The sequence below is a fragment of the Alternaria infectoria genome (genome assembly GCF_024043175.1).
Source record: "Alternaria infectoria strain BMP 0036 chromosome Unknown scaffold_19, whole genome shotgun sequence".
Classification (NCBI taxonomy): Eukaryota; Fungi; Ascomycota; class Dothideomycetes; order Pleosporales; family Pleosporaceae; genus Alternaria; species Alternaria infectoria.
The window spans coordinates 182,595-208,648 of NW_026250708.1; the positions used below are offsets into that span (position 1 = coordinate 182,595).

The 26,054-nt window shown below is 53.3% G+C and overlaps 11 protein-coding genes across 11 annotated transcripts; 7 read left to right on the forward strand and 4 right to left on the reverse strand.

The window, feature by feature from the left end:
• Window positions 1–61: 61 nt before the first annotated feature.
• Window positions 62–540, forward strand: J4E92_008816 (uncharacterized protein; the record flags this gene model as incomplete). The annotated part of the gene is made up of 2 exons (XM_051500167.1): window positions 62–253; window positions 328–540. The coding sequence occupies 2 exons, from the start codon at window positions 62–64 to the stop codon at window positions 538–540; spliced, it is 405 nt and encodes a 134-aa protein (XP_051349555.1).
• A 328-nt stretch (window positions 541–868) lies between these two features.
• On the reverse strand, window positions 869–1,528 carry J4E92_008817 (uncharacterized protein; the record flags this gene model as incomplete). Its single annotated transcript, XM_051500168.1, has 1 exon — window positions 869–1,528. The coding sequence occupies one exon, from the start codon at window positions 1,526–1,528 to the stop codon at window positions 869–871; it is 660 nt and encodes a 219-aa protein (XP_051349556.1).
• Window positions 1,529–2,405: 877 nt separating this feature from the next.
• Window positions 2,406–3,272, forward strand: J4E92_008818 (uncharacterized protein; the record flags this gene model as incomplete). Its single annotated transcript, XM_051500169.1, has 3 exons — window positions 2,406–2,631; window positions 2,720–3,013; window positions 3,070–3,272. The coding sequence occupies 3 exons, from the start codon at window positions 2,406–2,408 to the stop codon at window positions 3,270–3,272; spliced, it is 723 nt and encodes a 240-aa protein (XP_051349557.1).
• Window positions 3,273–4,884: 1,612 nt separating this feature from the next.
• J4E92_008819 (uncharacterized protein) lies at window positions 4,885–5,584 on the reverse strand (the record flags this gene model as incomplete). The annotated part of the gene is made up of 2 exons (XM_051500170.1): window positions 4,885–5,365; window positions 5,415–5,584. The coding sequence occupies 2 exons, from the start codon at window positions 5,582–5,584 to the stop codon at window positions 4,885–4,887; spliced, it is 651 nt and encodes a 216-aa protein (XP_051349558.1).
• A 1,785-nt stretch (window positions 5,585–7,369) lies between these two features.
• Window positions 7,370–9,318, reverse strand: J4E92_008820 (uncharacterized protein; the record flags this gene model as incomplete). The annotated part of the gene is made up of 3 exons (XM_051500171.1): window positions 7,370–7,538; window positions 7,590–8,770; window positions 8,821–9,318. 3 exons carry the CDS (start codon window positions 9,316–9,318, stop codon window positions 7,370–7,372), a joined length of 1,848 nt encoding a protein of 615 aa, XP_051349559.1.
• Window positions 9,319–10,687: 1,369 nt separating this feature from the next.
• J4E92_008821 (uncharacterized protein) lies at window positions 10,688–11,705 on the forward strand (the record flags this gene model as incomplete). Its single annotated transcript, XM_051500172.1, has 3 exons — window positions 10,688–10,783; window positions 10,835–11,540; window positions 11,590–11,705. The coding sequence occupies 3 exons, from the start codon at window positions 10,688–10,690 to the stop codon at window positions 11,703–11,705; spliced, it is 918 nt and encodes a 305-aa protein (XP_051349560.1).
• An 834-nt stretch (window positions 11,706–12,539) lies between these two features.
• Window positions 12,540–16,259, forward strand: PAN2 (poly(A)-specific ribonuclease; the record flags this gene model as incomplete). The annotated part of the gene is made up of 7 exons (XM_051500173.1): window positions 12,540–12,560; window positions 12,613–12,720; window positions 12,777–12,952; window positions 13,014–13,140; window positions 13,187–13,782; window positions 13,831–14,247; window positions 14,297–16,259. The coding sequence occupies 7 exons, from the start codon at window positions 12,540–12,542 to the stop codon at window positions 16,257–16,259; spliced, it is 3,408 nt and encodes a 1,135-aa protein (XP_051349561.1).
• A 505-nt stretch (window positions 16,260–16,764) lies between these two features.
• On the forward strand, window positions 16,765–17,412 carry J4E92_008823 (uncharacterized protein; the record flags this gene model as incomplete). The annotated part of the gene is made up of 2 exons (XM_051500174.1): window positions 16,765–16,984; window positions 17,168–17,412. The coding sequence occupies 2 exons, from the start codon at window positions 16,765–16,767 to the stop codon at window positions 17,410–17,412; spliced, it is 465 nt and encodes a 154-aa protein (XP_051349562.1).
• Window positions 17,413–19,585: 2,173 nt separating this feature from the next.
• On the forward strand, window positions 19,586–20,663 carry J4E92_008824 (uncharacterized protein; the record flags this gene model as incomplete). The annotated part of the gene is made up of 2 exons (XM_051500175.1): window positions 19,586–19,701; window positions 19,757–20,663. 2 exons carry the CDS (start codon window positions 19,586–19,588, stop codon window positions 20,661–20,663), a joined length of 1,023 nt encoding a protein of 340 aa, XP_051349563.1.
• A 2,370-nt stretch (window positions 20,664–23,033) lies between these two features.
• J4E92_008825 (uncharacterized protein) lies at window positions 23,034–24,592 on the reverse strand (the record flags this gene model as incomplete). The annotated part of the gene is made up of 2 exons (XM_051500176.1): window positions 23,034–24,349; window positions 24,397–24,592. The coding sequence occupies 2 exons, from the start codon at window positions 24,590–24,592 to the stop codon at window positions 23,034–23,036; spliced, it is 1,512 nt and encodes a 503-aa protein (XP_051349564.1).
• Window positions 24,593–24,881: 289 nt separating this feature from the next.
• Window positions 24,882–25,920, forward strand: J4E92_008826 (uncharacterized protein; the record flags this gene model as incomplete). Its single annotated transcript, XM_051500177.1, has 2 exons — window positions 24,882–25,227; window positions 25,280–25,920. The coding sequence occupies 2 exons, from the start codon at window positions 24,882–24,884 to the stop codon at window positions 25,918–25,920; spliced, it is 987 nt and encodes a 328-aa protein (XP_051349565.1).
• Window positions 25,921–26,054: the final 134 nt, after the last annotated feature.

The following is a 26,054-nucleotide window of genomic DNA, read 5'->3' on the forward strand; positions in this document are numbered from 1 at the left end:
GACAATCATCGACGTCGTCGCATCGCTCGCTATAACGGCAGGGTTCAGCTAAATCGCCGCCATGCAGCCCACAGCCTCGCTCCAGAAGATGCTGCGGCGCCTGCCGCTTTCACCCAAACAGGCCGGCAAAGAATACTACAAGGGAAACCGCGTGGGATCCATGGGCACAATCAACCAATACGGAAACTTCACACCCGACTGGAGCAAGATACGGACATATGTGTACCCACTTCACGGCACACATAACATCGAGGTGCGTACGATCATTTGTTTGGCTTGCGACAGCTGGGAAGACACTGTAGAGATCCAATGCTAACATCTGCATAGTTGACACCCTTCGTAGACTCCAGTCTAGAAAAGGTGCGAGGACTCGACGTCGGCAAGGCGGAAAACTACGAAAAGCGATTCACCGGCGAAGACTACCTGAGGGCGTGGAAGCTGGCCGGTGGACACGATCTCGTGGAGACAGGGAGGGAAGCGGTAGCCTCAGGCAGGAACATACCGACACCATTCGAGGAGAGACCTGCAACGAAGTCGTGAAGACGGCCGAGGAGGACTTAGAGCGACTACGATATCTCGGGACCGATGTTGAGAGGGAAATGATACGAGGAAGCGTTGGAACACACCACGATGCTATGGGGAAACCCTTGTGCATGCGCAATATTGCGACGAACACACACGTAGCGGGGCGTCCCGCATGAAGTTGCTACAGCGCCGTGTATGAAGACTTCGAGGAAGCATAGCGTACGTAAAAGCCAGGCGGCCATGATGTTGTATATACTGTACATTACTTGGGTATCATATGCTCCCATCTGACCATAACACATCCACATCACATCATGTCATCACGCCCCTCTTCATCCCTTCGTCAACCCTCCCTCCTAACACCAAAGAAATAGTTCCCCCAGTCCTGACTCCCCGCAACCTCCTTCCACCCCAACCCAGGCACATACACAACACCCATACACTTGACATTCCCCCAACCCGGTTGTTTCGCAAACCAACTGCTCAACTCCTCTTCGTTGACGTATTTACTCCACTCATGCGTCCCCTTGGGCACAATACCCAAAACATCTTCTGCAACTACATTCGTGACTACCCAACTCGTCCACGTCCGCGCAATCGTGCTCATTATCAGCCAGCCACCAGGCTTGACATGGGGAAGGACGTGTTCGAGGAATGGACCGGGGGCGTTTACGTGCTCAATCACCTCGAACAACGTGACGATATCGAAGGCTTCTGTGTCTGATTTCGGACGCGGTAGATCTTCGATAGACGTATTCAAGTATGAGAGTTTACCCGGCGAGGTAAGTGTAGGATCGCGCCTCTTGTGCGCTTCGGCGATAGAGAGGACTTGTGGTGTGGGATCGATTGCTGTGACGGATGTGGTGGTGGGTAGGCGCGCGGCTGATTCAGCGAAGATGCCGCCGCCGCAGCCAATGTCTAGATATCGTAGTTTCTCAGACGGGTTTGGTGGGGATGTCGAAGAGCGGCATGAAGTTATGAAGTCGTGGCGAAGCGGGTTCATGAGGTGGAGGAGGCGGGAGGGACCGTGGGGGTCCCACCATGATGATGCGAGCGCGTTGAAGTGCGATACTTCTGTTGGGTCGACGGTAGAGGTGGTGTTGGGTGTTGGGTTATGGTGTTTGGGGGCGGTGGTGGATATGCATCGCGAGCTTGGTGGTGGTATTCGGAACGGCGATTGTTTGGGTACTGCTCGACTTGATGAGGCTGGCGGTAGTACTCTCCGTATCGAGCGCAATGCTCTGGCTGTGGATTGTGGCTTCATAGTGGCAATTGAAGCTTGTTCGTGCTTGTGAGACGCGGTACACGTTGATGTCACCAAAACTTTGGGATCTGCGGCCTCGGCCATCTCAATTCCTTAGTCATCTCCTATCGATAAAGTGATCCAACAACCCATCATGTTCATGCTTCATTTCATCTTCAATATTGTCCAGCGACGGCTTGCTATTCTTTCGTTACGTCCGTCAGCTTGAGAGTGAACCCAAGCCTACCACTTTTTGACTTGATACTGGGCACATTCTCTGCTCACACAGCCAGGCGCACCTTATCTTCTAATCATCGATCGTCACCGTCGTCGGAGATGAACATGACGTACATGATGCAATAATTGCTAATGGCAAAAAAAAAGTCCAGAATGACGAAAGTTTGTCAAACAACGTCAGCATGTAGAGCTAACGGTCATTCGCTGATGTGTCGCCCTTACCTGACAGATATCGCCTGGATGAGCTCTTGTCAAGTCTAACCTATCTAGGACGAAAGGCGCATCTACATACAGCAGGTGTACTTAAAGTCGCGCCATCACAACTTCAAACTTCAAACCCAATCCGCTCTTCTCACTTGCAACCTTTCTCAAAAGCACTACTCTATTCGAAGCATCCAACATGTCTCATGGAATATGGACACCAGAGAACTTTGGCTGGATTGCCGTCCCGAGGAACCGTTCCAACATCCCATCTGCTCAAGATGTTGCTGCAATGGATAATGAGTTCTACTCAGACCCCATGGACGCATGGCCCGTGACCGACGTGACAGACAAGGCGCGCAAGTATGCACAGGAGCATCTAACCAAGGAGACTTATAATCACAGCATGAGGGTATTCTGCTACGGTACGTACCCTTCGACACCAATGCTCCCCACCGTCACAATGACACCAACAACTATAAACTCACCAAATCTACTAACACTGCATGAAAGGTATCTACATCATCCAACACTACTTCCCGGAATACCATTCTAAGACCTTCTTCGAAACCTGGGCACTGACCTGCCTATTCCACGACATCGGCACAACCGACGAAAACATGTCGAACACGCACATGTCCTTCGAGTTCCAAGGCGGCCTCCTCGCTTTGACAAAGTTACAGGAGTTCGGCGCTCACAAAATCCAAGCAGAGAGCGTTGCCGAAGCCATCATTCGCCACCAGGACCCTGGTGAGACTGGCACGGTCAGTGCGATGGTGCAGATGATTCAGATTGCTACTGAGTTCGGTAAGTCGTAGTCCTACTGTCATTGTTCGTGTATTTAACTGACTGACATTGCTCAGACAACATGGGACTACAACCACACCTCATAGGTCAGGAAGTCATCGAATCGGTAACGGCGCAACTGCCTCGGATGGGCTGGTCGGGATGTTTCTCGAGCACCATTCTGAAGGAGATTAGATTGAAGCCTTGGTGCCATACTACGGCGTTGGAGAACTTTGCCGAGTCTGTGGCGGGCAATGAGCTTATGAGACCTTTCGAATGAGCGGGGCGTGAAGGAGGGCAAAGCATCAAGAGGATGAGAAACGACGATATGTATAAAGAACACATGAGATTGCAAAGCTACAGTAGTATACAGAATGAGAACAAGCCAGTCCAAGCTCATTGCTTGCTGGTAGGAGACTCTCTGAAAACCGCCCATTGCCAACCCAAAACCCCCTGCATTATGACGCCAAAAGTGCTGAGAGCCACTGGAGTTCGACCCTCACCTCGGATCATTGGTATCAGTCACCAAATAATTGACGCACCGATACGTGTATTCCCAGGGCGAAACTTGGTATCGATGAAGACGCATCTCAACCCGAAAACGACTTTACATGGCGATATCAGAACGCACGTCTAACAAGTCTAACAAGTCATCCTACCAACAGCGCAATCACCAGAACGGCGTCATTCTCACTGGACCCCAACACACGTCTCCCGAGACACCTCAAGGAACAGCAGTGCTGGACGCCGCATCTATGATGGCAGCCAACTCGGGCTGATCAATTTCTCTTGCGTACTCTGCTGCTGTCTGACCGAGGATGTCACGGTACGACGTGTCTGCGCCGTGTCTCAGCAGAACTCCCAGCTGATCTTTCTTAACCCAATGAACGGCGTGACACAATGGTGAACCCCATCTCTCCGTGGGATAGTTGATGTCCGCGCCTTGTTCAATCAGTAGTTCTAGAGTTGCTGTACCTCTAGACCAGTCGTGATAACTGATAGCGGCAAACATCGCCAAAGGGTCCATATCAGCCCCATGAGACAACAGTATCTTAGCCGGGGAGGGATCGGAAAGCTTGACCGCCGCAATAAGCGGAGTAGAGCGCTCGGCACTGAAGCCAGGTTTTTGTTTGGCCTCTGCGTTTGGGTTCGCGTCATGTGCGAGTAGCCAACGGAGTAGCGCTTCGTTCTCAACGGCTGCCCTGATTTTAGATGAGTGAAGGGGCTGGCAACTTGGCAAACATACACTCACTCAAGCGCTGTGGGTCCATATTCTGTGGAATTGACGTCCCAACCGTTTTCGACCATTAACTGAAGCAAGGCAGGATCCCCTCGGTCGATAGCCGCGTAGAAAGACTCCTCCGCTATCTCAGCACCCCATCTGACGAGCCCATCAATTGTTTCCATAGATGCTTCCGACATGGCAAATATGAGGCATCTATCCAACTCCTCCTGTTCGAGAGGTGGATGTTGCGATAACTCGTTGTTTAATCTGGACAAGTCGTCGGATCGGATGATCTCCCGCAGATTGTTAGACAATGGTGGCCACATATTTCGCGAATGGCTTCGTGATAGCACAGCTGCGACTACAGTGATGTTGGTCGGTATTATGATGGAATGTATGAAATCAGAGGCGTAGTTGCATCTCTGTGTACGCCAGCAAGTGGCACCTAGGTATTGCGGCGTAGCAGCGCTTCGCGTGACGTCGCTTCCATGATTACTTCCAAAGGTGCGTCATCCGTCCAACAACAACTCTAAGCTTCCCCAGATAATCCCAATAGAGTCGACCCCCGGCTAGCGATACGAAACAGCGAGGCCAACTCAATAGCAGATATTCCAATTGCCGTACACCAACGAGATATCTTTTCACCCTAGCGCATGCACGTGGTCATCTAATTCTCCTGCCTAGCCTCCGCCTCCTCCAAGATTTTGACTAACTCCGGCTGCTTTTTCGCCTTCGCAAACATCGCGGGCGTATCCTCACTCGACCTGGACCCTCTCCTCGGATCAGCCCCATTTTCCAATAGATACACCAACTTTTCCTTTGCGCCCCAGTTGACAGCATGGTGAAGTGGAGTCGCCCAGAGACTGGCCATATAGTTTACATCGGCACCATGCTCCACCAAGGCAATGGTAGTAGCCATACCGTTTGCTTGGCCCCTGACCCCAATAGCGTGGAAAAGTGCCAGCGGATCCATCTCAGCCCCGTAAGCTAGTAGCAATTTGAGAGGCGCGTCATCATCAAACTCTGCTGCGGCAGCGAGTGGTGTGCAAGGCTGTAGACAGGACGCGCCTCGCCTCACAGATTTGGTATTCGGATTGGCGCCGTGATCCAAAAACCAACGCAGTAAACGTTCGTTGTCCAGAACGAGCCTGAACTTGATTAGCTCGAGTCAGAATGGGGCTATGTGTGAAAACTCACTGCACAGCGGGTAATTCGAACTCTGTAGAATCGACATCCCAGCCATAGTCAATGAGTTTCTGGAACACGGCGGTCTCTTCCCTTTCAAAAGCTTCGAGGAAGGCTAGGAATGAGAGTGTGGCTCCATGTTTGAGTAGAGTATCGATCATCTCTATGGTGCCACTGGGCATGGCTAGTAGGAGACACTCTTGTAAGATCTCGTAGCTGGGTGGACGGTGTCTTTCCAGCCACGCTCGAACCTCATCGACATCGTCAGAACTGAGGGCGTTTTGTATGGCCGCAGGTGGACTGTTCATTTCGTTATCAAGAACAGTCATCTCATGGCCGCATCTAAATTGACAGCTGCCAGTATCTCTTCAGCTTCAGACATGTGAGTCATCCCGAGGTCATCAATTCAACCACGCCGTACGCCTGCATGCCCATCCTGCTTCCACTAGGCTGCCACCTTGGCAAAGCCTTGCCGTGCTCAGCTTCCCGCCTCACTGAATCTATGTAAGACTGCAGCAAGAGCACCTTTGCTCACTGTTTCCTATGAATTCAACCCAATATGCAATCATATTCTTCTTCAGACCCTCTATCCCTCGAACTCGTCTCCTTAATTCGGGCGAACGATGTCCCTGGCCTCCACGCCAAATTCTCCAAGCGCGGCCGTCCTAAGAAAGATACGCGAGCCATCACTGAAGAAGACAAAGTGTACTGTCTCCAAGTAGCCATGCCAGAAGCTTCTCTGGAGGTGATTGACACGCTGATCGGGTGCGGGGCATATCTGAATCGGAAGTCCTTTAGAGATGCGCTTGCGAGGGGAGACGGCGAGACAGAACTACTAGATTTGATGCTGGAGAGAGGATGGACGTTGGGTGGACTATGGTATGGAACGAGTGTAGTTGAGTAGGTGTATTCCTGAACATGTCGCACCGCGCTTTCGTTGCTTGATACCGGTACTGAGAGCTCCTTTTCTCATCCCCTTCATCTCTTTTTTATCGATATCTGCGACGGTAGGCCCACTACGACTCTCATGCAAAGACATTCAACTCTTTTCAACCAAGCTCGGTACTCCAAATCGAGGATTTCCGCTGACAGACATACAGATCAGCCATCCGGCACGAAAACACTCTCCGCTGGCTTCTCGCCCATGGCGCAAACCCGAATATAACGTCAAATCCCAGACTGGTAGGTTCCTGCGCCGATCGCACAACTCCCTTAGCAAGAGCTGCTGGATCTGGACGAGTAAACGCCATGGAGATCCTGCTTGACCATGGTGCAACGCTAGATCCCAACGCCATACACCGTGCGATCAAAGGGCAAAAGACAGACATGTCAGCCCTGAGATTCCTCATCGCGAGAGGCTTGGATATAAATCGGAGTAACCTCAAGAGAAGCACGCTTCTAAACCAAGCAGTGTATCACAGGAACGTGGAAGCGGTGAAGGTCTTGTTGGAGGCAGGTGCTAATCCCAATATTGTGACATCTGGTTCCACAGCTGCGGACTATGCACGGAAAATAGGCCGGGTGGCTGCAGCAGAGGTTCTGGAGGCGGCAATGCCGAGGAGGAGTAGGAGACTTAGAGGGATGAGACCACTTGCGCAATGCTGAGATGTGATGCACTAGAAAGAGACCGGGAGGCTGAACCGCTGTTATATGTGGACGTAGTGTAACAAAGTACTTCATTGAATACAAGACTACAAGTAAGCTGGTTGTGTCACCGAAGCATCATCCAAAGATCGACCCTACGACTTGCACACGAACAGTGTATTCCACAGCCGTTAACCATTTTCGTCGTTTCGCCATTTCGAACGCCGATATGCCCACCCTTCCAAGTATCATGATATCGTTGCAAGGTTGCTAAGTGCATGCTCAACGAGTGACTGGCCGTGCCAACATGAGAAAATAAATGGACCCAAAAGAAGCCAAACATGTACGCCTTAACCGTCATCCCATGCAGGTGTGCGCCATATTTATCCTAGAAGTTTGTCCTTGGGTAGACGCTTGAGGGCTGCCTCAACGTCCTTGTGATCAACGACCACGCCGCTCTCAGAACAACGGGCTTTGGCGCGGAGCTCTGAGCAGAGATTGTCGATGTCGATCGTGCCATCCTTGAAGTCTGGGCGACTTGAGAGCTTGTCCCTGTGCGGAGTTAGCGTACCAGTTCCCAAGTAATCACAGGGTTGTACTGACCATATCTTGTGGCAGTTGAGCAGCGAGTTGACATCCTCGCCGGGGACTACCTCGTCCTCGCCATCTTGTATGCGCTCAATTTCTTCAAGAGGATTCGTCTTCTGCACAGCAGGTGTGTCACCGAAGTGGAAGGGGCTACCGTAGCCAGTATTGAGGAAAGCATCGTTAAAGAAGCCACCAGTGAAGTCGCCGTCGCCCACGATCGCATTCTGGGTATCGCGGTACTCCCCAAAGAGTGTCGGGTCGAATTGGCCGCCGTTTTGATTCGCGAAGTAGTCGATGCCGTTGACGGCAGGTGTGGGGGATTTGGCGGCTAAGACTGCAGGAGAAGGTTCGTCGTCAGATTGGGACATCGCACGAGGCATGGGATTACGAGGGTTGCCGCAGGCCATGTTGAGCTTTTCGCAGAAGAGAACCTCACCTTCGGAGTTTCCATGACACACATAACCGTCCTTGATCGTGTCCAACTGCTGATTGGGCGAGGTATGACTTGGCTCTGGTGATGTCCCGCAGGAGGAGTCTTGGTTGGTAGGCGATGTGGATGAGTTGGACGGTGAGTCTGAATGGCTTGACGAGCCACTGTTGAACTGGAAAACACGCGATTGCGAACGAGTGGAGTTTTCTGTGTTACTGCGGGAGGGTTCGTTGTTCGTTTTGTTGTTGTTGTCGAATCCGAAAAAGCCGTTGAGACTGCCGGAGCGCTGCGCACTACCTGGGCCCATGGCGCCAGGGGAATCTGTGAGCGAGCCGTTGGCCCTGCTGGTCGGGCTAAGGGCGCGTCCGGTGCTGTTTTGGCGACCAGATGCATTGGACGAAACCGACGTGTTCTTGTTCTTTGCTAATGGACCGTTGTCTAGTAGCTGAGCACCAGGAAGTCCGCCGAAACGTGGAAACTCGAAGGAGAAGTTGTTGTTATTGCTATTGTTGTTCAGCATAGAGCTGAAGCCTCCAGCAAGAGCAGGAGTACGAGACACTCCGGTGCTGTTGAGCGAGAGTCGTTTTCGGTATTCGCGAAGTTCCGTTTGCAGCCGTTGCACCTGTGCCCGGAGGAGACCGTTCTCGTGGTTTGTGGCATCGGAAGCCTTCTCGAGTTCCTGCACTTTGGTCTCGAGGTCCTTCAGGTGCTTCTCTTTGCGTTCTCGGAAAGCTCGTTGGGCCGCGCGATTCTGGGCTTTACGCTTCTATGCCTGCTGTCAGTTGGGCCAACGTGAGCATGCTCCGTAAAACCTACAGTTGTGGGCTCCGAAGTCAATGGTTTGCGACCTGGCTTCTTGGCTTGCTTGTCTTCACCTTCCCTGCGCTTGCCGCCGCCCTCGTCATCGTCATCGTCACCGTCGTCCGGACTCTTCCGCTTTTCGCTCGAATCGCCGGGAGTATCCCCAGGTAGTGAGCCAATCATGTCGCCGTCTGCGTTGTCGAAATCGAAGCCATTGTCGCCATCCAGGTAGTCGACAAAGGGACTCTCTTCCATACTTCCGCCGTTGAAGCCGTTCGCGGGTGTTTGTTGTTGGGGCGACGTGAAGTATGCGGGATCGAGGCTGTCGAGAGGATACTGGAATTGGGAGTTGTTCATAGACTGCTTGTTGTTGGAGCTGCTGTCTAGGCCAGCGGAAAAGATGTCGTTAGGGTTCTGGTTGTTCGAGGCCAGGGCCGCGAGGAGGAGATCCTGCTGCGTCGCATCCAGGTAGAAGGGCGCGCCATTCTGGAAATCGTTGGTAGTTCCGGCCATTGCAACTACAATCGCGAGGTAGAAGGTGGTTGGTGTTGTGTATAGCTCCGAGGAGAGCTTGCGGGTTGCTTACCGCAGCTGCGCAGCGTAGCGGAAGTTCGGAGGGGCTGGCTATCGGTCAACCACGTGCGATAACCGTTTTCGCCACCCGGACACCGCAAAATGTGGAGGAGCGGGCGCGTTGGGGTTCTGAGAGGTGGTATGAATGACGCAAGATGTTGGGGGTTGATTTGGGTAGCTCGTTCAGCGGGCGGAGGCGGGCCAGTAAGCCGACGAAGGTTTCGCGGGTATGGGAGGGCTTGTGCAGAGGGCAGAGCGCTCTGTGAGTGTAGCGCACTTGACGACGGCCGCAGAGGGGTGTGCGATGTCTTTTGTCAAGAAATGGGCAGTTTGAGCGAAAGGTGGTCAGATGGTGAAGGAGCAATGGTGCAAGAAGTCAATTCGCAGCCTCACAGCCTGGAAGCCAGATCCAATGCGGCACCTGGGTACCCTAGCTGGTTGGTTCGGGCGACTTTTCGGAGCAACGCCGTTAAGCCTGTCAAAAAGCGGCCGACAACAGGTGAACGGATGATCAGCGTCAGTGATAGGTTGGGGCCGAGAGTGTGACTGTTCTCGCAGAGGCACGGCGTCAGAGAAGGGCGCAGCAGACGGCAGGCTCAGCATGCGCTTCCTGGTCTGATTGATAAGCACAAAGCTTGGTGGGGTAGGGGAGAACGCCATCGAAGACCACCACACCGGACGCTGATCACCGCGTCCGGTGCCTGGTCCTGCAGCAGATGTGAGTCTCGCCAGATTCTCGAGTGCTGTCTGCTGGAAGGAGACTGGCTGGTTATAACAGAATTGGGGGTTTCGCTGCTACTATACTCATTGGCGTCATGCGTCATGCTGAATAAGAGTTGCCACTGCGTCTCTCGCAGTCTACTTCCGAAGACGGCGCTTTTCTGGAAAGAAGAATACTAATCATCTCGCTGCGTACTTGCCTAGTCCATGCGACTCGGCCATAGTTGATCATGGATACTATCTCTCATAAACGTCGGTGAAGCAGCGTAGAATGGTGCCAAGCATGAAGATGCGGCAGGGACTATCAAATGCAGAGTTGATGGCTGCAGCTGCAGACGTTAGGTGACGTGAGCAGTGAGTTTGGGTGACGGTGGTGACGGCCCCAGTGCCATTCGACATTCACGCACGCTTGTCTCACTTATAGGGCTGAAGCGCGGAGAAAAAAAGGGTCTGGGCTGTGTGGGGCGGCGCCAAGACCAGCGGCAGCCTGCCGGGCGTCACTGCTGGTCGCGACTTCCTACCTGTACGCGACTGTGATTAATCCAACCCACGACAACATCGCAACCACAAGTCAACCAGCGATTGCAACATGGCGGACAACACCAAGCAGATCAAGAACGCCGTCAACGCCAAGAGGCAGGCAATCGCCACGGAAGAGGCGCAACGTGCAGGATGGGCAGGTCAAGTAAGCTGCGCACCACGGAGCTATCGCATTGACCCAACTGACATTGTATAGCTTCCGGAGATGGAGGCTCTGATTGCCACCGTCGGAGAGACTGAGGAGACGACTGGTTTGCGTGCGGAAATGCAGCAGCATATCGCCGAGCACGACGCCAAACTTGAGGTCCTGCGATCCGAACTCGCCGCTCTCGAGGCCCAGCTTCCTGAGGACGCCGCTGAACCTGCCGGTCCCAAGTTCGATATTGAGAAGCACCCAGTCCTGCGCAAGACCATGGAGAAGCAAGAGCCCGAGAAGGCCGTCGTATTGAACATTGGCGACATCTGCGAGGCGCAGTGGACTGACAGGTCCTGGTACAAGGCCAAGATCCAGAGTAAACTCGGCGCCGCCTCAGCCCCCAAGTACCTTGTTCGCTTCATCGAGTACGACGACACCTTGACCGTCGATGGCTCCGCCGTACGCCCTCTGCCGAACAAGCGCAAGCGCGACGCCGAGCCCGCGTTCGCCGCAACTCCCTCTGCGCCCGTTGTCTCGAGTGCCCACGTCATCTCCGGAGCTGCTAGCATGAATCCGAGTGCGCAGGCTGCCAAGAGCGCCGGAGCTGCCCAGGACGGAGAAGAGAGGAAGGCTAGTCGCATCGCCAACAAGGGCATCCTCAAGAAGAGGCAGTCAAACTGGGCCGACTTCCAGAACAAAGGTAAAAAGAAGGGCGTTGTTAAGAAGGAGTCCATGTTCCGTACCAGTACCGAGGCTGGCAGTCGAGGTGAGTAAACCTAGCAATCTTTCTGTGTCTCATTGCTAACGCCTCACAGTCGGCTTCACGGGCTCTGGCAAGGGCATGACCGAAACCCACAAGCGTCAGCGTTACGACCACAAGGCCGACGCGGACCAGGACGAGGAGTACTCTGGCGACCGCAAAGGCTTCTAGACCGTCCAAGGCGAGGTCGACGAATACTCCGTGGTACGTACAAGTGTGATCGAAAACATTTGATACTCTGAATCCCTTGCTTACGTTGCCCTCGGGCCAACTTCAGACCTAGGCATACCTCAGCTACATGGAGTGATCCATTGTTGATCGAGAAGCGAAGCTTTGGCTTTGTATAAGAGGATGGAGCTAACCTGATGCAGGAGTTCGCACTCGTTTCGACTACTCACGACTACTCGATTGAGTCTACACGAAGACCACGACATCTGCATCTTTCGGTATGACTCTTCGGTACACACTCTCGTCTGTTGAGCCAACTCACTAAGCACGACGACTCGATAGGCGTTCGATACCCACTTCATCTGACATCACTGGTCACGCATCACGTATGGCTAGGTTACATTGTCAGGTAAGATACATGCACTTTTACTTTCTCCTTTCGTGCGTGCGTACATGAGCCACTACTCTTGTGCGTACATCATCTGCGGCCAGGTCTTTTACGTAGTCGGTCGGACAAATAGCGTTTGGGGATTGTTCATAGGAATCAAACATTCAAGTTCAAGATCACTTGCCACCGTGCCATAGCCATGAGCAATAAGTGTAGCCTCGTGTTCTACGCGAAGGACGTTGAGTTGCCGAGCACCTTCCAAGGCGGTGGTCGCGGCTTTGTTCCCGAATGCCCCGCGGTCCCACCAGCACACATCCTCGCGTCTTCTAGCTCCGGCCTCACCCCACGCCTCGACGGTCCAACTACCGCGACGCGTCCGTCAACCACGAAGCGCAAGGCATGTCGGGACTGCTCCCTAGAGCTCCTGGACTGCAACACGCGACTTCAGCATGGAGGCGGATTGGGACGAGGTAGGTAGCCGACGGCATGCCAATCACGCCTACCGTACTGACCACTGCGCAGCTAGCCATCGCTCAATTGCCGCCCCCAGGACCACACCTACCCGCTGTACCCATATCGACGTTCGCTTTCGACACAACACAAGAACTGCTATGGACAGGAAACAACCATGTGAGTACGTTCACACGCGACCCGTGCCAGGTGCCGTGCGACTGACATCTTCGCAGGGGCGCGTCACGTCTTTCTACGGCCCTCACCTCGAACGCTACACCTCGTACCGCGGACATGCGCCTCCCGATGGCCCCGTCAAGCAATTCCTCTTCACCGAGAAGGGGATTCTCTCCATCTCTAAACAAAGCGTCCACTATTCCCACCGCCGCGGACTCACACAATGGCATCTGACGTATGTTGGTTGCGGAAGGGGAAAGAGCGCACAAGGGCAGCGGCTGACCATCAGCGTATAGGAGCGCCGAGTTCAAGGACATGACATGCATGAACTTCACCTCCAAAGGCACGCGCGAGATCCTCGTCGCAGGATGCCAGGCGCAAATGTTCAAAGTAGACGTGGAGAAGGGCATCATCACACACACGGTATATCGCATGCCTTCATTAATTACCCTGAACTAACCAATCGAAGCTCCCTAACGAAGCTCAATACACCATCATGAAGCGTGCTGGACAGTACCTTTGCGCCGCCACGAAGACCGGTAGCATCCACATCTTGGACTCAAATTCGCTTGCCGTCATCAAGGTCTTCGAAGGTCATACTGGTAGCATCAACGACATGGACGCAAAGGGCGATTTCCTTGCAACATGCGGATGGTCTCCACGACAACAATATGCATATATGCTGGACCCATTCACCAATGTCTTCTCTTTGAAGACGCTGAAACAGCTACCTCCCATCCCATTCCACACAGGTGCAGCCTATGTGCGCATGCATCCCCGTATGTCTACTACAGCTTTCATCGCCTCTCAGAACGGCCAGATGCAGGTCATCGATCTCATGAACCCCGACTCGGCCAACCTCCGGCAACTGAACTTCTACGATTCGTTCCTCACTGGCTTTGAGATGGCACCTTCTGGCGAGGCTATTGCACTAGCAGACTCCAACTCGCACATACATCTTTGGGGCTCTCCGACCAAAGTACACTTCCCAGAATACAGCAACCCAACAGAGACTGCAGATCATAATGTTCCACCGCCCCCACAGATGGATTGGAACCCTGACACGTAGGTCTTACCGATTTTCAAACTTGACGTATTGCTTACTCTGCCCAGACCCCTGAGTACTGTTGGTATGCCATATTACAAGGAACAGCTGCTTTCGAGTTGGCCTAGTCATCTAGTTTTCGAAGTCGGTGCCCCTCCGCCTAAGATTGATAGCACGATACTCGGCAACATGACGCGCGCCGAGATTGGATTCTACGCCAAGAACCCCAATACGAAGCGCAGAAACCAAGCCGAAGCAACACGGCAGGTGGATAGAGTGAGCGAATCGCTGTCTGCCCCCAAGTTTCTAAGTGAGAAAGCTCGGGCATCGCAGTCCTTCACCGAGCCAGATGCCCGGATAACAGAGACTATGGAGACTTTGACCGACCTGCATCTCGACGATGTTACACGCAAAGATGTTCCAGCCATGTATGGAAACGTGGAGATCAAGTACAGCAAGTTCGGTGTTGATGACTTCGACTTTGCGTATGTCTTCCCAACAACATCATTTGCCCACGCACTGACACGGCACCAGCTACTACAACCAGACACCCTACTCTGGTCTAGAGACTCACATTACCAACTCTTACGCCAATTCACTTCTGCAACTCTTCCGATTTACGCCGCTGCTACGAAATCTTGCTCTGCAACACACTGCTTCGCCATGCCTCTTTGAGTCTTGCCTTCTTTGCGAACTGGGGTTTCTCATCGATATGCTCGAAAAGGCGGCTGGGCTCAACTGTCAAGCATCTAACTTCTTGAAGACCTTCAGTGGCCTTTCGAATGCAGTCTCACTGAATCTGCTTGAAGAATTTGCTCCCAACGTTGCACTTACCACTATGATCCAGAACCTCAACCGCTTTCTGTTGGACAAGGTTTCCGAAGAATTCCGACAGATGCTTCCAGGGAACAATGGGCCTTCAGCCATGGATCAAGTACTGGAAACCCAGGCAAAAGCGAGCATGAGATGTGCACAGTGCAATAACGAAACCATCCGTGGAGGCAAGAACTTCGTCAATGAGCTCGTATATCCTGCGAAGCAGGTGATGAGGAACACTAGAATAGCACGTCCGACCTTCTCACAGATCCTGAAAGCTAGCGTCGAGCGGCAAGATCAAACTCGGGGTTGGTGTACAAAGTGCAACCGTTACCAGCAGATGGTACAGCGGAAGACAATCCAGTCAGTACCTGGAGTGTTGATGCTCAACGCTGCCATACAAAGCCATGAAGCCAAGTTGTTGTGGTCGACGCCCAATTGGCTTCCGCAAGAGATCGGGATCATAGTAGATCAAGGTCAATTCTACTGTTTCGAAGGCCAAGACCTGAAGCTACACCTGCAACGCGGAGTACATCAGATCATGGTTTATGAACTTGTTGGAGTCGTCGCGGATATCAACAGCGGCGAGCGTCAGAAGCCTCACCTGGTAGCGACCATCAACACCGCACCTTCGTCACGAGAAGAGGATTTAGAAGACAGATGGCATCTCTTTAACGACTTCCTAGTGAGACCAATCCCCAAAGAGGAGGCTCTGCGCTTCGATACAAGTTGGAAGCTTCCGTCTGTCTTGACCTTCCAGCTGAAGTCTGCCCGCAACAAGATCGACGACTCGTGGAAACAGAACCTTGACACTTCCATTCTGTACAGGTGGTGGTCGTCTAATCCAACGCCTCCAGAGGAGAAATTTAAGCTGCTTCAACACTCATCAGAAGAGCCACGCCCTGGCTACCCAGTCGCTATCGATGCCGAGTTCATTCGCCTCCAAGCCGAAGAGATCGAAATGAAGGCCGATGGCACCCGCCAGACCATTCGTCCTGATCGCAAGGGCTTAGCTCGTGTCTCTGTATGTCGCGGCGAAGGAGAGCAGGCAGGCCTTCCCTTCATCGATGACTACATCGCTGTAACCGAGCAAGTTGTCGACTACCTCACCGAATGGTCTGGTATATCTCCGGGCGACCTCAGCCGCGAAACCTCTCCACACGCGCCAGTATCCCTGAAACACGCCTACAAGAAGTTATGGTTGCTACTCAATCTAGGATGTGTCTTCGTCGGCCATTCACTTGCCAACGACTTCCGCACCATCAACATCCACGTCCCCAAGAACCAAGTCGTCGACACAAGCAACCTATGGTTCAAACCAGACTTCAAGCGAAAACTGAACTTGAAGTTCCTGGCTTGGTGTGTACTGAAAGAGAGCATCCAAGAGGACACGCATGATTCGATCGAGGACGCGACGACGGCGCTGAAGCTGTGGAGAAAGTGGCAGGAGTTTGATGATGCGGGCGTGTTGGAACAGATGTTGAATGACGTCTATGCTAAGGGCAGTTTGGTGGGATTCAAAGCGCCAGGTAGTGGAGGAAGGGCTGTCGGGAATGGTGGGCAGGGACATAGGGCTGTGAGTGGTAGCTATGGTGGGGAAGTCCCGGATCCGTTGACGACACCGAAGAAGGGAGGTAGCCAGTTTGGTAGTATGGGCTTCCGCAGTCCGCTCAGGCGCTGATATATGACTTTGTGTGTAGGTAGGAATGAAATGATACTATTGGAAAATTGAACATTAATCCGCCAAAGTTTGCGCACGCTCTGTTTGGTGGCTGGTAGAATTCCATTATAGGACTATTGATCGTGAATACTATACATCGCTATGCCTCACACCATCATACCCTTGGGTTTCCCCATGTCTACCATGCCCTCCATTGATAGAATCTCCCAAGTAATTTTCCTCGATTCTTGTTTCAACCGTCTTTGTAATGCCCTCGGGGCCCAGTATGGATTCTTCACTTGTATTCCGGGTATCCCCTACCGGAGCTTTACTAACCCTTTTTGTTCCATTGAATGAGTATAGCTCCATATGTCCCCTTGAACGCGTTCGAGCAGTACGGCTGAACATCTTAGAGTTCGGTCCACCAACCCCGTAGGACACTGGGTATTGACCGGATGAGTTGTGGGATGAGGATGCGAACGCCTTGGTAAGAAGAGGTCGGAGCGCTGGGGCGGAGGCAGATATGATGGCTGCGTTTACTTCGATTTGCGAGAGCAAGAGGATCTATTGCAGCGTTAGTATGATTATGGATCTTCAAGGTTTCGACTGGGTTGGTACTTACGAAAATATCATCGTATGGTGGATCATCCGTTACTGCGTACACATAGAGAGCGTACAGCCGAACGATAGAGGCAATCACCGCTACGCCGCCGACCATGAACACGCCGAGGAGCGCAAATCGCTTGGTCCGTTGAAGTTTCAGTTGCCCAAAAGCGCGCATCGGCATAACCAGGATGAAGATGTCGGTGAGGATGTTGACCGAAGCCATCGAGAAATATGTCTTGGCAAGATCGTTACATCCCTTCGGAAAGGTGGGTGACCACGCCCTCCATGGCTCTTTTCCGCATTCAAAAGCCTGGGTAAATCAGCGGTGAGCCCAATAAAGTATACGGCAGCTCAGCGTATGACGTACGTTGACGAATGTGACGATAACTGTCTGAACAGCAACAAAGGCGGCTACACAGTAGACCGTATAGCGAAATTTGGTTTGGGTGAAGATTCGATGGTAGAGGGCCAAGATGCTGGCTTTGACGAAGAACAGTGCCCATGGGTACACGAGCTGATACGCATACCTGAAGCAGAGTCAGTCGTGAGCTTTCTGTTTGGACAGTAGGTGGCTTACCAGTGCTTGAATGTGGGGATCAATATGATCGAGGCATCCAGATCGTCGTTGTGCCGACTTTCTTCTGTTAGTGATCATATGCTGTGTAGACACGGATGTACATACCCAGTTCCCCAGCTAACAAGGAAACCATTCTGAATGCCGAGAGAAACTGATACCAGCCACGCAGCTACCATGAACTTGTCATCGAGTCCTATGTGCCGTGTGAAAGTGAAGCGACAGTAAAGCCTAGGAAAAGGTGAGCAAACGGTCAACGAATGTACTTATCAAGGGCTGATAGATCTTACCTAAGTGCTACTGCTATTGTCGCGAAGAAGATTAAAAATCCAGTCGTGATCACGAACATTGGCTGCCGCGAGCCATTGTCCCAAGTGATACCATAGCCACCGTCTGCCATACTGGAGGCATGCACTCACATGAGGTTGATCTGGCGTTAACGGGCACGAACCATGGCTATGAATGCTACCAACTTCTCCTTGAATATGCCCAGCCGTGTCGCAAGACGACATCACCCAACGGCTTCATCTTGCAAATCCTTCTGTCATTACATGCCGCATTTCCAAGAGGACTGAATGAACTCCGTCCTCGGCGGCTAATGTCTCGGAGCCACCATTGGACAGATGGAACGGTTGGACGACGACAGAGTGGGTAGGATTTAGGACTTCGGTGCGACTGTCCTCGTTCGGTCAAGGTGGATGTTGGTGATGCGGCTCTTCGCCCCAAACAGTCTAGCTCCCCTCGGCTATCTGCGAGGCGGAGCTGGACTCACCCGCGCGCTCTCCCCGTTCCCCAGCCGAGAGCCGGTACGCAGGAGAGCAGCGCGAATGAAGACGAAGGGTCCTGGGACGAAGGAACGCTCCATTGTCACCGAGACCAGGGCAGTGCAGCAGCTCCGTGCCGTGCCTTCTCTTCCCAGCATCTAGTCCCGTTCGCCACCATTGACCCTATTTTTTCCCGTCAATCGCCAACAAGAACACTTGGGCATGTTGGAGTCCTTCCAATCAATGCAATCGTTAAACACACGACTCAGACGTTGATTGTGCCGCAGCGCGGAGGCGGGCCAAACCGACCCGGGGGTTCACCCGTCCCTAGCCCACATACCTCATCGCAACAACTTTGCTGTTTGAGCAAAGACACGCGTTGGGAAGCAAAACACCGATAGAAACAATACGCTTCCTATCAGCTGCTTTGTTCCGAACTCAAAGAATCCCATGTGACCGCCAGCACGACAAGATCGAAAGGATGAGGGAAGAAAACACGCATCCATCTTAGCTATCTCGGCAACGACCTCTTGGCTATGCAAGGTAAATCCTACAGGAATATCCAGCCCGGCCCACCGGCCACAATCATCCGAAATTGTTGTATTCTTCAATGCTCAAGCAAACACAGAACGTGCGTTTCCGCTTCAAATTGGTCTGGCCATGCCATCACATCTAGGTAGTAGACCGTGGGCGCGCATGGGTGAACTCAAAGGAAGAACGTCAATAAGGGCTTCCCGTGTAGAGCGCCTCCGAACCAATCGCCTCCGGTTAAGCGCCACATGGGAGGAATACGAGCCGTCCAAGCTCTCGGTAGCTTACATTTGATGGAACATGCACTAGCCACGCTACATCTTCCGCTCGGGACATTTCCTTAGGCCCAACGGACGCTGAAAAGCCATGGGGATTTACAATAAGAACATTCTATGCAGAGAAGAGCTTGAACGGTTATAGCCTGTGATGGCACATGTGCAGCAAGGTATTTGGATAACTCGATGGCTACGCAAATCTCTGCGCCGCACACTAACGCATCTAACATTTGATTAGCAGGTACACATTCAACTTTTCCTTGCATGCGGCGCGGCTGCATGTCTCCTGAATCGCCATGCATACAGGAATTTTCCAGGCCCCGGACATCGCTCCAAATCCCACAGCGTAGGGTCCAACGTCCCGTTTCTATTCCCAATGCTCACGTCCGTTCGCCACTCACTGCCCTTTGCTCTAATTTTGATAGCGATCATGCCTTTCGATGGGTCTTGCACGGGTAAAATGCGTCTGATAAGGCCTACAATGAGCCGCACATAAAGCTTGACGCCCACCATCTTTACAAGTCTCCAGGGACCTCAAGACTCCGCCTTCGAACCATCTGAAACACATAGCTGCGCATTTCAACTTCAACCGCAAATATGGTCAAGATCAACGTCCTCATCTCTTCGCTCTGTCTCGTTTCGTCGGCAGTAGCAGCGGCTCTTCCTGCACCTGCGGCCAAGACTTGCAAGAACCCCATCAAGCGCTACGAGTGGTAGGTCTAACACATTTGAAACCCTCTGAGACCCTACTCACCACCTTCCCTTTAGGAAACAATTGTCGATTCCTCAGAAGAAGGCATACATCGATGCGGTACTTTGCTTAGCGTCAAAGCCAGCCATCTCCGGCATCGAGGGCGCTATCAACCGATTCGACGACTTCCAAGCCGTCCACAGCAGCCAAACACCCGACATCCACTGGGTCGGTCACTTCACACTTTGGCACCGCTACTTCGTCGCCACCTACGAAAAGGCTCTGCGCGAAGAATGCGGCTACACCGGCGGCCAACCCTACTGGAACTGGTCTGCAGATGCGGAGCCTCAAAACCCCACATCGACACGCATCTTCGACTCTGAGATCTGGCAGCCAGATACCGGCTTCGGCGGTAACGGTGTCAAGGTCGACCCCACACCCGAGACGAACCCCTTTGGTGTTGAAGGTGGAACAGGTGGTGGATGTGTCACCAATGGACCTTTCACACCCGATAAGTTCATGGTCAACTTCCCGGAACCTCACTGCCTGAAGCGCGACTTCGTCCCTACCCTCATCAACGTCTGGGCCGACCAAAAGCTCGTCGATAAGGTCATGGCTTCGAAGGACTACACTGGCTTTGCCCGCGCAGTCGAGGGCGAGGCTACCTTCGCGGTACCCAACATCCACGGCAGTGGCCACTTTGGTGTTGGCGGTGCATTGGGACAGGCTGGTGATGCGAACAACAGCCCCGGTGAACCCGTCTTCTACCTCCACCACGGCAACATCGACCACATCTTCTCGATGTGGCAGCAGAAGGACTTGAAGAACCGCCTTCACCAGGTTGGTGGCCCAATCATTCCTTTCGACTACAGTGGCAAGAATGTTACTCTAGACTTTGAGGTTGGTCTGGGTAAGTTGGCGCCGGTTGTTAAGTTGAGGGATCTTTTGGATACTCAGGGTAAACTCCTTTGCTACACTTACTAGAAGCAGTAGATATTCAGGCACTTCATGTGTATACTTAATAAATAATCTATACCCAATTAATCATATCGTGCCTTGAGATGGTTTAGAAAAAGTACCAACAAACATGAACACTACCAGCAGCGCCTCTTACACAAGTACGAATTTATCTGCACTCGCCTCATCCCAGCTTACTTCCTCGCCGCGCATGGCGCCTTCAAAGTAGCACTGGCCCATCAAACGATAATAACCGTTAGTAAGACGACGGAGCACAAGAGGCACTTTCGAACCGTGGATGATGCATATCAAGTCGCCCTCGCAGACCGAACGATGTGCAAGCCCAAGTCTCCAATCGCGCATTACGATAACCTGTCGGCCCCAAGCTACGCGAGCATGATCGCGAAGTCTGGTCGCTCGTTTCCCTAGATCATCAGCGTTCTTGGAACGACCCATTGTGACAACATCGCGCTCCTTTGGAGCGTTTTCAGTCGCCAAGTACGTTGAAACTAGCTCGTCTATATCGGAAGCTGGTAGACCTTCGCTGCAGTGCTCTCTTAGCTTCTGGTTTAGCGTGAAGGAACCATCGGCTAGAATAACTTTCAGCAAACGCTCCATTGATGGGGCAGTCGTCTCCTGTCGCCACATCTGTCCCAACAGATAGCGTAGATATGGCAAGTTGAGGTAAGAGCAAACGTCCCATCCATGACGGTTTGCGAGCGGCTCAGCAAGGCCTTTCGTAAACGCATGCGTGTGCGCCACTTCACCAATAATCTTTCCCGTAACCACCAAATGCGATGCGTCAAGGTCCTTCACCGCCTTCACCTCATGCCGTCTCCCAGCAGAAGCATCAAAGTAAATCCAACTCCTCGGAAAAACCAACGGTTCTGCCTCGGCCGTCCTCGACCAATCTGGCACCCAAGACGCCAGAACTGGCCACCGACTCGCTTCTTCGTCTTTCCGGTGCAGCAGTCCGAATAGGTTCAAACTGGCTGTAGCTTCGATGATGGATTTGGTGGCTACGCAAGGTACGACGTCCCATTCCATGTCGTAGTCCGGCAGAATCTCAACCCGCCGATCTCGCTGCAATCCTAGGAAAGCGAAGATAATATCATGTCGATTCGACGTCCTGGATCTCGGCGCGAAGACGGAAAGTGAGTGGTAGAAACACGTCGACTCGTCGGGGCTAGGACCCCGCTGATACCGCGCCTGCATCCGCAATCGCATAATCTCATTCAGCACTAGATACCCGGGTAGCTGGCGTAAGTTGACGTAGTCCTTCTGCGTAAGATACCGTTCAGCACTCCTAAAGTAAACTACGACGGCCCACAGATCTTCTATCGAGAACGTGAAGGTGCCGAGGAAGCAAGTGGCTTTGGTTGGTAGCACGGCTTCTTGCACTACCCAGGCTCGGGTGAGCCAGGGTAGGGCTAGGAGGTTTCGCACAAAGGACTGGTGACCGGGTTGTGATAGATGGGAGGCTGATGTGGGTGTGTGTTTGGTTTTTTGTTGGATTGCGGGAGGGAGGAGGGAGCCTAGGTAGTAGGACATGTATTCGGGTGAGGGTGTCTCTTGCCCGAGCCAGATTAGTACGCGTTGACATTTGCTGTATATCTCGCCCATGAGAGATACTTGCTGGTTGCGGTCGGGGATGCTTGTTTGGTCGACACATAACTATCAATGTCACGATAGAGTTAATAAGACATCTCTGTCTGTCTCGTAGAACATTGCCGTACCTGATCAACCCAAAGGTAGCCTGTTTGACAATGAGGACGAATTCGCGTAAGTGTGATGCGCAATGTAGGCGTGATGAGGACTGACTTCCCCAAGCCCAAGTCGAAGACAAAGGATTTGTCTTGCTCGCCCCATACATAGGAGATCGTTTCATACGGGGGCGCACCATCCAGTGACACATCTATCAGCTTGAGTTCTTCATCACACTGAGAAGCTTCTGGTAGCTCAAGAAGCCTGATGTGACGTTCCGCGAGAGCTTTGTATTCGTGGTGCGCCATTCCTGAACAGGGCCATGCCGATGTGCTACAGCTCGGCAGCCGTAGTCACTGACACTGTGTGCCTATAATCGCAAGACAAGACCGTTTCAATAATATTGTTTCGACAGAGACCAAACTTGGCGAGTTGACGACGAGGTTTGGTGCCCGCTGCTCTGGTGGGGGAAACCTAGAGCGGGCCGCTAGTGCGATTCTGCTGTGCGTGATTGGTGAGAACTGCGATGAAGGGGTGGGTGAGATTAGTTCCGACTATTTGACCATCTTCTGTGCTGGTGAGCAAACTCATCCTCAGATGAGCTGCTGTAGCTATCTCTACCACAGGGCTGCATCAAGCAAATAACAAACACGGTTCATCACAAAAAATCAAAGCGGATATCACGATTCCCATTTACAACTTCGTCTCCGTCCCCCTCAACGCCTCTATATCGACGACTTCCTTGACCGCCTCGGTGGTGAGGACATATGGACTCTCATCGTCCACACAGACGCTATCTTCAATCCTCATGCCTATGCCGCGCGCCCATTTGGGCCACCGCTCTTCATTGGGGACGTAGATACCGGGCTCAACGGTAACACACATGCCCTTTTCAAATTTCCGACTCCGGCTCAGACCAGGAGAATCGTGCACATCGAGACCAACGTAGTGGCCCACGTGATGTGGAAACAGCGTCTGGATGGCATCGGCATCCATGTCGAAGCCGAGGTCCTTTAGACCGGCGGCTAGGGAATTGGAGGCTGTGTGGTGTAGTTTGTCGAGGGTGAAGTTTGAATCTGTGCGGCAGAGCGAGATGCAGGATCTCTGTACTGCGAGCAGGAGGGTGTAGAGATCGCGTTGGGCGGGGCTGAACTTGCCAGATACAGGCCATGTGCGTGTTATATCCGTGACGTAACCGCCGTACTGGGCGCCCGCGTCGACGAGGACGAGTTCTTTGGGGTTAAGCAGCATGTCGTTGGAGACGTAGTGGATGGTGTTTGCGTTGATGCCGCCAGCTACGACGGGGACATATGCCGGGCCGTCGCAGTTGTCTTGCTTGAACCAGTAGTCAAGGAAAGAATCCAGATCTTTTTCCGTCGTGAAGGATTGCCGCATTGCGTCTGTGATGGCGCGGCCTGAGTGCTGGCCTGCGCGGCGCATGTTGGTGATTTCGGCTTCAGATTTGATAAGACGAAGTTCGTTGACGAGGGGGCGGAGGGGTCGCACGCTTGCGGGTGCGTCGCGGAAGACATTGAAGATACCGCCTGTGCGCGAGGGCTCTGCGCCGGCGAGGTAGCGTGAGAGCAGGTTTTTGGATACGCGGGATTGGGGGAGGTCGGTGTATATGGCTTGCGCGCGGTTGACTATGTCGGGGAGTAGACGCGGTAAGTCGTCGATACTGCCGCTCACGTCGGCGTTGAAGACGTCTTCTGCGGCCTCAACGCCTGATCGTGGGCCCTCCCATGCTTCCACCTTGGGGTCCTTGGGCCGGACGTACAGGTGGAATGTGTGCTCTCCATCTCCGTGTTTCTCTATTACCGCCACGGCATCCTGCTCTCTGAATCCCGTCAGGTACAGGAAGTCTGGGTCCTGGTGAAACTTGTAGAAGACGGCGCCGGACGCATATTTCAGGTCGTTTGCAGCGAGGATGGCGGTCGAGTTTGGGGGCAGTTCTTTGGCGAGGGCGGCGCGGCGTTGGTGGTACTCGAGTGCCGTAATACCGGGGGTGACTGCAGCATGTTAGTAGAGGGTAAGACGTTGCTCGGGCGGTCATCACCTTCCCCAGCCTTGAGTAGGTGTGGATGCGTCTCATGGAGCGGTTGGCCAAAACGGAGTTCAGCGGCGGGCACAGCAGCGGCCGCATACGCCCTCGTGCCGCCGACTCTGGGCTGCACCCGCCCGACGCGTCTCGCAGCATCGCACCGGTATGGCACGCGTGCAGCCGGTCGCAGCCATCTTAACGCAAAAGTCATGGTCGTTGGCGGAGAGTTGGCTCGGGCGAATCAAGCTTCGGCGGAAGAGGCATCGGTTTCCCGGCCTGGTGGGCGCTAGGCCGCTGGTGGGGGAGCCTGACGTACCTTGCAGGTGCCACTACCGCCGCAGCTTCCCCCCTCCCCGCAAACACCTCCAGGCCCCCGTTTCTGCCTGTCGGACAGACAACGCACACATGACACGCCCGGCCGCTTATCTTCCGACTCTTCGCACGCCCAGTCTGCGAAGAAGACCACCACCGCCGTGACGCTGCCCAACATCATCCGCAGAATGGCCTCGTCGGCCGCCCAACCCAGCGTCGTTCCGCCCAAGGACCTCGAGAGCTTCCAGCAACACCTGACCAAGTCGACGCGTATTCTCGCGCTTCTCGGTGCGGGACTATCCGCCTCCTCTGGACTACCGACTTTTCGAGGTGCGGGAGGCATGTGGAGGACGCATGACGCGACTTCACTAGCAACACCCCAAGCCTTTGAGCGCGATCCAGGACTCGTGTGGCAATTCTACAGCTACCGACGGCACATGGCCCTCAAAGCCAAGCCCAACCCCGCCCACTACGCCCTTGCCGAACTGGCGAAGAAGAAGGAGCAGTTTATCACGCTGAGCCAGAACGTTGATGGTGAGTCTCCACCGCAGACCCCTACAGTCGCATAGCTAACACTCCCACTAAGGCCTATCACCGCGCGCCCAACACCCCGCCGAACAACTCAAACTCCTGCACGGCTCCCTCTTCGACCTCAAGTGCTCAGACTTCTTCTGCAACTACTCGGAGCGCAACAACTACACCGACCCCATCGTGCCTGCTCTCGCCATACCCACCGACGAATCGGACCCAACCACAAACGCTGCCCTTGCCGCCCGCGAACTAGACATCTCAGACATCAACGTCGAGATCCCGGAACTCGACTACAAGCACCTCCCCCATTGCCCCGAATGCAAGAACGGCCTGCTACGTCCGGGTGTAGTCTGGTTTGGCGAAATACTGCCTAAGAAGGTTATGGAGGATGTCGACGCATTTATCGAGGACGAAGAAGATATTGATCTCATCATGGTCATTGGGACGAGTGCGAAGGTATATCCTGCAGCCGGGTATGTGGATCTTGCGCGCAGCAAGGGAGCGAGGGTTGCCATTATCAACATGGACGCCAATGATGTTCCTGCGGGAGGACTGTACGATGGGGACTGGTTCTTCCAGGGCGATGCGGCGCAGATTGTGCCAGAATTGCTGAAGAGCGTCATTGGAGAGATTGATACTGAGAAGATGGGAGATGCTGCGGGAGGAGCTGGCTTGAGACCTGTCAGACTGTCTTGAGCTTCTGTGCTGGATTCATCCTGTTGGAGTTTAGCAAGACTGAAGCAATGCAATTGGGTTAGACTATAGGGGTTTACCTAGGTAGTCTCCGGCTAGTGCATCCCTACAGCATCAAACAACTGTCACATGGACAT